This window comes from Heteronotia binoei, chromosome 7 (genome assembly GCF_032191835.1).
Source record: "Heteronotia binoei isolate CCM8104 ecotype False Entrance Well chromosome 7, APGP_CSIRO_Hbin_v1, whole genome shotgun sequence".
Classification (NCBI taxonomy): Eukaryota; Metazoa; Chordata; class Lepidosauria; order Squamata; family Gekkonidae; genus Heteronotia; species Heteronotia binoei.
The window spans coordinates 93,362,604-93,374,656 of NC_083229.1; the positions used below are offsets into that span (position 1 = coordinate 93,362,604).

Consider the following 12,053-nt stretch of genomic DNA (forward strand, 5'->3'; position numbering starts at 1 on the left):
AAAATCAGACATAACATGCCAGTAAATCTAGCCCAAGGGAGATCATTGCTGCCAACTGCCAAATGTGAAATCTGTTTTGTGAGACAAGCAGTTGTTCATTGAAAACTAGGGATGAGCCCTCCCCACCTCCCTCCTGACTGATTTCACATTGGCCAGCATATAATCAGCAGACGGCAGTGACATTTAGCAACTCCCCGCCTGGCTGGGATTCATAATCGCCTAGAAATGAAAGGTCCCTTATCCTATTACCAATCCCCTGAGCTATCCAGTGCCCATCTGGAAAAGAATATAGAGATTCATACAGCTTTATTTTAAAAGGCAGCAAAAGAATTAGGAGTTTTTGTTTTGTTTTGTTTTTAGGGAAGGGAGGGGAAGAAAAGCAAAAACTGACTAGACCAAATATCTCTTTTCATTTAAAATAATCTCTCTCTTCAGGTGCAACAGACTGTACAGACATTTTACAAGAATAAACTAGCTTCTCTGATTCATATCTACAAATTGAAGAGTCTAGAGATCCTTAGTGCAAACTACTGCTGACCCGCAGCATTTAAATCAGTAAACTTTGGATATCCTAAGCGGTCCATTAGAGTTGAACAGATGTCCTCGATCTGACTAATTTCCTCATGAGGCATATTGTGTTGCCAGGCGTAGATACTTGCTGGGGATACTTCTCCTTCATAAGGAAGGTAGAAAAGATTGGTGGAAGTGGCAAATAATATTTGGTTTAAACTGGCAGGAGACAGGGGGATGCCCAGAAAGGTAGAGATGGTTTCAGCTGTCTTCTGGGGGAAGCCCACAATGTCTTCAAACTTAAGGAGCAGATAATTGGCTGGCAGCAAATCCCCATTGATTCTGAGGGCTGCTGCTGTGTTTGCCACCCACAAATGGGACATCACAGAGACTGCATTTGAATCTGAATCAGAGAGTTCTTCCCTCAGTGGTTCATATTCAAAGGCATAGCCTGAATTTAAACTGCACTTGCCTTTTCCGTATTCTGCTTTAAACAGCATAGCTAAGCGCTGAGGCACCTTTCTCAAGGAGTAAAGGCTAGGCTGGCTTTTGTACAACACTGAGTAAATCCACGCTCGAGGGTCCCGTACTACATAGAGTGCTTTCAGTGAAGGACCTATGATTTCTTGAAAGAAAGGAAGCTTTAATGTCCAGCTCCCACTGCTCAGACTAAGTACAGGACGTGCATTGGGAAAGAAGGCAAGGTGTCTCCTCAGTTCTTTAATGTATTCAGCATCTTTGTCCAAACTACCTCTCAACCGGTTTCTTTGTTCCACTATAGATTCTCTCTTCCTGGGTCTCCTCTTCTTGTCTTTGCTAGTAGCAGAATGCTGGATTAATTTATTATTTCTGCTGGTTTCATGTAAATGAATATTCTGTAAATGAAGTTTTGTGTCTTTGACCAGAGACTGCAACCAACCCTGGAGAAGACGAAAGCGGCCACTCTGAACATCAGATGCCTTCCATTCACAGGCATCGACAAAGGAGTCAATCTCAAATTCTGTCTCAGGGATATCAAGATACCCTGTAGGAATCCTGATGTAGACAAAGTCACTGCTGTTGAAAAACAGTTGCTTCAGAATTTCTGCACCTGAACTGGGGAGAGAGGTGATGACAACATCGGGCATGCTCACAGGATATCCTTGCTCCTTTCCTGCACTATGTTCGGTGCTCGTCAAATCACTGCTCCATTTTGCACAGATCGGTTGCGTGCAAGAAGTCCACACGTCCACCAGTTCAACAAACCACAACGTGATGACCAGAATCAGAACCCAACGCAAAAGTTTGCTGAAGGAAATGTAGAACCGCCACTGAAAAGCCAGTATGGCCAAGCTAATCCCCAAAACCAGCCCCACAATTATATTCACTTTAAATCCAAATGGGAAAACAGTTCTGGTAGCCAGTGCCTGCTTTTCAACTATTTCAGTGCCCAAACCAAATCTAGTAACTTTTCCTTGAGTGATTACCTTGGCATAGCCACCAAAGCCTAAGTAACTGAATCTCGTCCTCAGATTTAGATAGTCCGTTGCAACAGAGAAAATAGTTTCTGTATTGTTGACATTTAGAGCCATCTGAAACCCTGATCGGGCATCCTCTATAAACCTACAGCTAGAAATATTGACATAAGGCCCATAGAACAGGTAGGCAATTCTGGCAGTGGTGCTTTTTGTAGCAAAAGTGACATTTACAAACTGTGTCCACCTCTTTTTGAACTCAGCTGCCTGCTCGGCCTCTTGTATCCTAGCAACAGGGCTATTTCCATGATGGTCAAGCCAAAACATTTTATAGTGAGCGTCCCATACATCCATCATGGCTCCATTATACTTGTTCATAAATTTATATGGTACATATTTAAAATCAATGTCAAGGTTATGAAAAAAGGCACTGATGGAGTTGATGGGAGAGTTCTCCTCCTTTTCTATATGGTCCACTACAAGTAATGTCTGAGGATTTAGCAGGAGCAGAGAACGGTATACACTTTTTAGTTTCATTGAAGAGGAGTATGCAGATGCTGCCTCCCCACTCACAAACATCATCTCATCATGCTGAGAAGCTGTGATGAGTTCACCGCCTGCATCTCCAACTTCATCCCCAGTCCACTTAAGCCACTGAGTGCACTCTCCAAGCTGACCCTCAAAAGGTTGGTTGCATTGACTCGTGGGAGATGGAGCAAACACCAACACATTATTCAAGTGGCTAAGCTTGGGACCATAGAGGGCCTCAGATACAAAAACCTGTCCATTGGGAGCAAACGTAAAAGAATTTTGATCTGGATGTTCATGCCCTGGATTGAAGCTTCTCCACCCATCAATCCAAGAATATGGCTGGAAATGGACTATATCGTAGACAGCACGGCCACCCAATTTTCCAGATTTAAAAGAAACAAAGGTGTTTGTCTGAGTGTTTGGCAACCCTGCTCCATACGTAACAACCCCCCAGTTAGGGAATATATGCATTTTAGCATTGCCATAATCAGGTGGAGGGTGTGGAGTGAGTTCCGGGTCATACCACAGGTACTCTGTGTGAAGTGTACTCCACCGCTGGGCAGTGGATGGCACCATTGGGCCATCCTTTGGCCGGTGTTTTCTAATTTGTTGTGCGAGCCAGTTGCCCATTCCATTCTTCAATACAAATTTATCAAGGAAAACTAGCTGGCTTTCAGGGCCATAAAACCAATTATAATTAGAATCAGCTATACCTACAGTCCTCTGAAAGCCTGGTAAAAGTGTAGCATAATAGAACCAAAAGTGCATTTTGAGCCAGTTGTTTCCAAAATTATTGATTCCAAAGTGCCGTTGTGCCAGATAAATATACTGAGTAATCGATTTGGCCGTATAACTACCATATGCCACACCTTCATCCAAAGAGCCATCGACAATATGATTAAGTAAAAACAAGGTTTTCTCCATCACATCCACTACAGCATGTTTCCAGGTATTGGCTTGGGACTCAATGCCTCCTTCTGTTACAAGGGCCCCAATCAACAATGCTAGCATATTAGTGGCTTGGTGGTTATGAAGAAGTTGCTTGCCCCAGGAACGTACTTTGGAATATTCATACAATTCCTCGCTCATGGTCCATATCTTGGCAAAATATTTTTGCCTTCTGCCATCATCTAGAGAGGCATATAAGAAATCAAAAGCTGTGGCAAAGCCAGTTAAAGAGTGCCCAAGCGGAACTTCATCCCCTGGGGCATTCTCCACCAGCCAGTCTTTGTATCCAGTCATTCTGTCCATATATTCTACCACAAAATCAAAGGCAGCTTTGTCTTCTGGGCACAGGAGACAATACAATGCTAAGGGAGGAAGATTGTTTCCATAGATCTCATTCCACTTGGCAGCAAAATCAGTATGCTTGGGTGGAGGTAGGTAGTAGGACGGATTGGAGAGCATCACTGACACCGCACTTCGGATTGTTCTAAAAAGGTGCAGATGGCTCATGCGGGCTTTCTGCCTCAGTGCTGGGATCTCATCAGCATTAAAATATAAGCTTGGATGGATAATGGCCTTTTTTGTTTTCTCACTAGTCCTGAAAGCTTCCAATTTTTGCTCTTCGTACTGATCCACGTTCTCTGCAAAAGCCACCCAGTCTGAATAATTGCTTGCAGATTCTGCAACAGTAGAGAGTGCCAACACCACTAATGCTAGAAATAAGGAATGTCCTGTAAACATTATAGCCATGATCCATTAGGCAGTTTCCTCTCTACAGGCATACACCTTTTTGAAAAACACTGTGCTCAGATTTCAAACATGCACTGAGCAACTGGTGTTGGGAAAATACACTTGAAAGCTTTCACAGAAAAAGAAAAAAGAACACCTGCCATAAGGTGCATCTACAAGTCTCCGCTGCTGAGGTCTTTAGGTATGGCTCAGAAAAAAGTTTCAACTGCTGGTGCATTGTGTTGATACCATGCAATACCACTGATAAATAAACAACACATAGAGCTGTTGCCTCAAAGTCTTCCACATATGCTAGGCTAAGGAGTAATTTGGTGTCCCAAGGTGGTCAATCAAACAATGAAGTGTAGAAAAAAAAAGCACCTCCACCATGTTAATAGTACATTGTTTTTGTTAACACTCAGCTGTTCCAGGGAGAGCCACAGATACGTCTAAAACAATATTGTGGTGAATTAGAAAATGAACAGAATTTTGTGTACAACTATGAAATGCTGATTGTCTCTCCATTTCATTTTGTCCTGGTGTACAAGAAAGTTTGTTCTTCATTTTGGAAGGAGAAGGCAGCATCTCCTTCATCAGCCAGTCTTGACAAAGCTGCCATAAGTCTCAACTTGCTCACCTCCATTTAGGAAAGATTTTCTCAGATCGATTACTGTACGCCACACCAGTGGCATTCATGTCACCTTTCATTATCTTCATAGTCCTGCACAGACCAGCCCATTGCTGGAGGTTTCAATTAGCTCCATTCTCCCCATCAAAAAGACAAATTAAAGAATCAAAAGAAGACGAGGCTTTTTGTTCACCAACAGCCACTTCTGAAGTCCTTTGCTTTGCATGTTGATCTCATCTGTGGAAAAATAAAACACATGTCCTTTCAATATGTACTCAAAGTATTACTAAAATCAGCTGTTCCAGAAAAGAGAATAGGAAAAAGTTTGCTCACTAAATGAATCAGAATCACGATCAACATAGCTCTTGAAAATAATTATTTTCTGTTTTAAAAATGTCCTTTCTATTTGTTCCACCATTCTGAATAGGGAGATCCCAGAAATTTGTGTTAAAATATACTCGTATTGTTTTTATCAAACAACCATATTACGCTAATATTACTGGTACCTTCAGAAGCATGATATCGAAAATTGTTTCTTTGACACTTTATGGTATAATGATTGTTCTATCTATCCAAATATCAAGCTAACAAAACTGAATGCACTACATTTCACATCTGTATGTTTTATAAAGGTTAAACGTTTGTTCTTGAAGTGATGCCGTTATGCAGGATTTGATGACTTTTGTTTTTTTCAGCAATACCATTCTTCCTCACCTGCGATTAAACGCGTAACACGACTCGTTTGCCAAGCACTAGAGGGCGCTATGGGCTTATGAGTACAACCACAAAACATCGCCGAGCCGAAGAATTTAGAACAAGTTTTCTTTGTCAATAGCTGCAAATATTTAAAAGACATTGCCAACAGGATGTCAGCCATACAGATCTTCCCAAGTGCTCTTCCTTCCTTTACGTATCTGGTTAAAACGAAAGAGATCGGTGTCAAACAGTGTTTCTACTTACCTTTAGCCGCCAACTTTTTGGAAGTCTCATCTCAACGACAGTTTGGGTGGGGGGGGAGAGACGGCAGGAAGCATATACCAGATAGTCACATTGCAGTTTTCTCCAGCACCAAGAAGGTCTCTTTTCCCTCCCCTTTCCAAATTCGCGTAGACTTTTCCAGTTCATATGTATTTTAAAAAAAATAAAAAATAAAAACTTCACCGGCCAATCCGGAGGCCCCCCAAACTGGACAGAGACCTCTTTGCCTTTCCCAAATATGAATGTGAAAACAACCCACTCTCCAAATCCAGGCTGTCCCGCAGTTTCACAAAAGGGAAGAACTCCAAACAGTGTTAATAAAGCCCCAGGGTGGCGAGGCAAACAAATAAATAACAGAGAAAGGCTGGGGCAGGGCGGGGTGTTTCCGCTCCAGAGGGGTAAAAATGTTTTCACGATTTGCTAGCAATCCAACTCCTGCCAAAAACTTGACTTCCATAGAGACGATCAAGACGCCGCAGCCACTCGAGCAGACTTTGCGTGAAGTCGACGAGGCTTCTCCGGCGGCGTCTGATCCAGCTCCTCTCCTCGGGCTGGGGACACCCGGGTCTGCCGCTCCGCTCCAGCGACCCCGTCAGTCGCTCCGGGCTGGCAGTTCGAAAGCTGCGGAGTCAAACGGCAGAAGGAGGATGCCGACCAGAGACGCGCTGCAGCAGCGGCAGCAGCAGCTCGCTCAAGCCAGGCGGAGCTAAGGCGGGTCTTGCTGTCTTTGCAATCGCAAGAGGCTGCTCATTTTCAGCTTCGCTTCGCAGCGCCTGCTGAGCGCCTCGCTCTCCCCCCCCCCACAACTGAGCATGTGCAAAACCCTCTTTCACATGATCCTCGCAAGACTGTGAAGCCAGTGCCCTCATTCTGCCCTGAACTCAGCTCTGCGAAGCTGCACGCAGAAAAAGGAAGGCGACGCGGCAATAAAGCGGGGCGGGGGGGGGAGCAGAGGAGGGATAGGCACTACGGAGGCGAAAGTGCGAGGCGCTTAAACTTTAGTTTAATTGAAAGATGTTCTGTTGGAAAAGATTTGGATGCACAGATGGATTATAATGGGGGTCAAGCAGTAATTTAAATAATAACCATAGCCCTGTTGGTCTGCAGTAGAACAGTTAGATTCGACTTCAGTACCACCTTAGAGATTTCTCAGGGCATATGAGTTCAAAAGAAAAAAAAAACACCTCCCTTTGTCAGCCATGAGTAGCAATGGAGATTTCTGAGTCATTATATATCCCGTAGATCTCCGTTTTCACTGGTGTCTGGGGAAACGTTGACTCTCAAAAGCTCCTGAAAATCGTATTAGTCTTCAAGGTGCTCCCGAACTTGAATCTAAATATTTACTTCAGTTTAATATTTTTTCTTAGTCAGAGCTCACTTCTTCAGATGCATGAAGTACAAAACATTGCACCTGGTTTTATAGGAGGGAGGGCGGGGAGAGAGAGAGATGCTGCAAATACAAGCCAGTGTGAAACAATCAAACTCGTCCCCACAGACTGAGTTTGCGGCAGTGCTGGTTTCTGTGGCTTAGGATGGAATAACTCTGCATAGCTTGAAGTGACTTTCAACAAATTTCTTATTTAAGACAGATACATCACTACAAAAAAACAACAACACCTGCATTGCTGATGAGGCAGGGGATTTAAACAAGTTGAGTGTTAATTTTAACTAACACACTTTGGGGAAGCAAATTGTTCAAATCTGCAGCTCAAAGCCACAAGCAACAGATATAGCTGGACTGGTGTCCCTACATAACGCAGTTTATCACTGCCTCAAGTCAATGGCAACAGAAGTCAGTCTCCCTGCAGCAGATGATGTAATTTTGAGCAGTGAAGGGTCTCTGGGCAAACACCACTCTACAGAGCAAAGGTGGGAAGGGTTCATTGCAGGAGATGGAAGGTATGCAGGTTATGATCCGAACCAATGCCTCAAGAGCTGAAGCTAACCAGTGGTGTGACTATAAATCACCCAGGAAATATGGGGCTGCCATACTTCCAGGGGGAGCTTAATGGATTTCCTTTTTTACTAGCTGAAACTTATATGAATATGTTAGCAATTATCTGTCAATTGGTTATGTCAAAATTATAAATTATCCACTTATGATGACCATCTCCCCATTCTTTTTTTCAGGGTTATAGTGATATAGAAAAATTTACCCTTTGCCACATTGGCTAAGAATAACTGCATAAATCAAACAGACATATATTGGATCATCAGCCACCACTGATTACGTTTAACTGGGTCCCCCTCTGTTCTAAAGAATCTCTCATTCTAGAAGTGGAGGCTGTCATTGTCACAAATTGGAAAACCTTTCTTTGTTTGTGTTGCTGTTATCTGGCCCACTAGTGCTCCAAGCAAGGAGGTGCACTGACTGGCCCCATTACGACTGTGATTCTGGATTCCACAAAATGTCTTTAATGGCTTCATCTCCAGGAGGTGAGCAGAAGCCTTTTGTTCTGAATGGCACTTGCCAAATGTCATTCAGATATAAGCATGCATTTAAGAGTAGGGGTGGGCACAAACATTATTTTTGAGGTTCAGTTCATGGTTTGTAATAAGAGCCCCATGGAGCAGAGTGGTAAAGCTGCAGTACTGCAGTCAGAGCCCTCTGCTCATGACCTGAGTTCGATTCCAGTGGAAGCTGGTTCAGGTAACCGGCTGGAGGTTGACTCAGCCTTCCATCCTTCCGAGGTTGGTAAAATGAGTACCCAGCTTGCTGGGGGGAAGTGTAATGACAGGGGAATGCAATGGCAAACCACCCTGTAAAAAGGTCTGCCGTGAAAATGTTGTGAAAGCAGCGTCACCCCAGAGTCGGAAACGACTGGTGTTTGCACAGGGGACCTTTCCTTTCTCTTTCCTTCATGGTTTGTGGTTGAACTGCAAACCAATATGCCGGTTCACGAACTGAACCATTTTGTATCAGTTTGTGAGCCATTTAAAGTTTAAATCCCCACTTTCTACTTCCCATAGATTTAACCAGGAGCAGAAAGCAGTGGTTAAAATGGCTGTGATCCATTTAAACCAAACAACTTTGCTGTTTTTGTGAAAAGCAAAACAAACTGCCCTGCTGTGAACTGCATCAAAATTCATTGAAGTCGATGGCAGTTCTTCAGTTTGTGGTTCATCATGTCCATCCCTACTTAAGAAGCCTTAAGCATCTAGTTAGTTTTCCTATATCAGATCATTTAATTCCTAGACAGAGGTACATTTCAGTAATGTTCCAGGTTCATTATTAGTATAGAACAAAAGTAAATACTATTAGAGAATCCCTGCTTCCATTTTAAGCTTTCTATTAAAATATAACTATTGATTCAAAACTGACTATATCAACAAATCATTATACTATCCTTGTTACCTAGAAAATTAAAGGGTGGCTATCCTTCAGCTTATAAAAAAAAATCTTACCCCCCCCCCCCCACCCCAAGCAGGTTACAGACAAGGAACATTTTCTGAGAAGCCCTTGATCAATTCAACTTCCCTTGTTTATAGGATTTTAAAATAATCTCCTAACAATAGTTAATGGTTTCACTTGATTAAAGTGCACATTCTTGGCTAACTCATTGACTTATAATGTCAAACACCATAACAGGTTGTCTGTAGCTGAAATATCTTCTTGAATAAGCTCGTTCTTGTTACTCTCTATCATAACAAAGTCTATTAAAATAGTGATTAAAAGTCTCTCATATATTTTTGTCATAAACCAACACACCCATTTTTGAACAATATCTCAACTTCTGTGGACATTCTAGACATACTGAGATGTTCTCTGCACCTTGGCCTCATCAAATGATATCTAGTGATAATAGGTTCAATGACGCCTATGAAGAAATGCATTTTTTTTTTTTTGCCTTTAGAGCTCTAGATGGATCAAAACCTTCACCTTCAGTTTTTACAAATGTTTTTTCTGTCTCTTGGCAGAGAACAGGCAGGGAGTGGGAGTCAATTCAAGTGCTTTCCAGCCTCATCTCAGCCATCCTTTCAGAAATGTTTTCAGGTCTAGTGAGACACAACTGAATAGTTAAGCCACCTCTCTCTCCCCCCCCCCCCCCCAGCTGTGTATCTCTGTGTTAAGTGCCTTCAAGTTGCTTCCAACTTATGGTGACCCAGTGAATTAATGACATCCAAAATGTCATATCATTAACAGACTTGATCAAGTCTTGCAAACTGAGAGTGAAATCTAGCAGGAATAGATATTTGGAGGACTTAAGGAGCTAGAAAGACTTCAGGTAAAATATTCTGGAGACTTCAGGAAAATCTTCTTTGACCTGGCCTGACCTGGTCAGTGTGAAGAGAAAAAGAATGATAAAACTCCTGAGAGCAAGGAGGAAGGTCTGTTTTGTGTGGATTCCAACAAAGCAGACAAAACTATTATCTGGGGTCTGTAGGAAGTGGCAATTATCATGTGCTGGTCTACACATCTGATCAGAGGTTTCAAGGCAATAGAAACCCTTTAGAACAACTGTAACATTTAAAGGTAAGAAACTTGCTTTATACTAAGATCCTGTAGGCCATGTACAGAGAGACGGATAGAGTAATTGCAGTTTATCCTTTTCTTTTGAAGTGATTACTCCGTCTGATGCCACTCTGATGGTATGTATATGGACTTTTTTTTTAATAAATACTTTATAACTTGTAATCCTAGTAGTGATTCTCTAGACCACATTAGACCTCCATCTCTCTGGGCATGCTGTTTTAAAAAGAAAGGGAGGCACAGTCGGTTGGCATGTGGCTAGTCCCTCAGTGGTGCACAAGGTTGTAAGCTATCATCATGGTACCCAGACAATGGATAGCAAGAGACATAGAGGTGAAGCCTCAGAACAGGGAAAGGAAACTGGGAGTCCTGGTCTTCTCCATGGGCAAATCCTGTAAAGGCTGGGTAACATCAGAGACTGAACACAGAGATAGAAAGGCCCCGCCTGGTGTTGGGTAGAGGCCATGGGCAGCCACTGGGATCCAGATACCGTGTAGAGCACAATAGAAAAGGGCCTGCAGGTCAGAGCAGGACTGTTCTACTACAACTTCTAATCTATACAAGTCCATATATTGCTATTTGTGTTCTTATCCCTCTCCAAGGCTACTCTATTCCAGATTTCTAGATTCCCTCCCTGAGAGGACAGGGTAGCTCTATTTCTGTACACAGGGATATTTTCTTTTCTGTCCTTTTTGTTATGTCCAGCAACTGTTGCCCTATATTTCTGGCTGTATCTGTGACAATTTTACACTCAGTGAAGCTTCTGAACCATCTTTAAGGATAGTCCTGCACATGGATAGTCCTGCAAGAAAATGTCTGGCTAAGCCTGAAACCATCTTCAATGGTAGCCCAGCATATACACTAATCAATCTGAAAGTTTCCAGCAAAACCTGGGAATGTTAGTAAACAACTGAGAGAAGTAAAGAGACAGAGAATCAGATGCTGTAGATTTCAAGCTCAATAAGGGCCAGTCAGGGGCAAAGAACCTTGAAATGAGAGACACGGGAACAAATGTATATTGAGAAAACAAAATATGGAAGGAACGGCTGTTACCATCAGTGTATGTGCTGAGGGGCTATACTACTTGGTAGCCACTGTTACTGGTAGTAGTCTAGAGGCAAAGATACCACCAGGGAACAGACTGCACTGGATATTTATCATGTACATTAAACTGTACTGACTTCTTTCTTTGTTTATTTTCGTTTTTATCAGTGACACTAGAATGCAGTTAGTCACTTGGCCAAATATTTCATGCTGTCGGTTCCAAGGCACTTTTATCTCGCTCTCTGCATAAGCAGCCCTGACTCATGTGACATAGTATGCTCTCAGAAGAGTGGCATGAACTAAGCTGGTGATTTGCCACATATATATTCCCTGAGGGTAAAACTGTATCTGGATTTTGTTGTTAATACTATTACTACTCTGACGTGGCACTTGCCTTTGTCCAGTTCAGATCTAAGGGAAGCAGGGAGGGGGGAAAGAGAGAGAGAAAGTTAGAGAGAGCAAATGAAATTAAGGCAGACATATGCATTACTTAGCAGATGAGTGTGCACATCCTCCAAATACTTAAAGCTTTAAAAAAAACCCCCAATAACTTAACTGCAAGTGTGTCTGAGGAGAATTCAAACTTATTGTATGAAAAAATGGGTGGAACTTGCAAGTGATCCTGAGAACATTGTTATCTAAGCACCAGCCATTACAGCCCCATCATGCCTAATCTACTTCATAGGGCTGTTTGTGAGGAGAAAATGGAGGAGAGGAGAGCAATGTAAGCTACTTTGGGTCCCCATTGGGAAGAAAGGCGGAG

The 12,053-nt window shown here is 42.6% G+C and overlaps 1 protein-coding gene across 1 annotated transcript; it reads right to left on the reverse strand.

Moving 5' to 3' along the window:
- Positions 1 to 289: 289 nt before the first annotated feature.
- Positions 290 to 5,950, reverse strand: DSEL (dermatan sulfate epimerase like). Its single transcript, XM_060244061.1, has 2 exons — positions 5,758 to 5,950; positions 290 to 5,034 (listed from the first exon to the last, which is right to left on the reverse strand). Exon 2 carries the CDS (start codon positions 4,188 to 4,190, stop codon positions 528 to 530), a length of 3,663 nt encoding a protein of 1,220 aa, XP_060100044.1. The 5' UTR covers positions 4,191 to 5,034; positions 5,758 to 5,950; the 3' UTR covers positions 290 to 527.
- Positions 5,951 to 12,053: the final 6,103 nt, after the last annotated feature.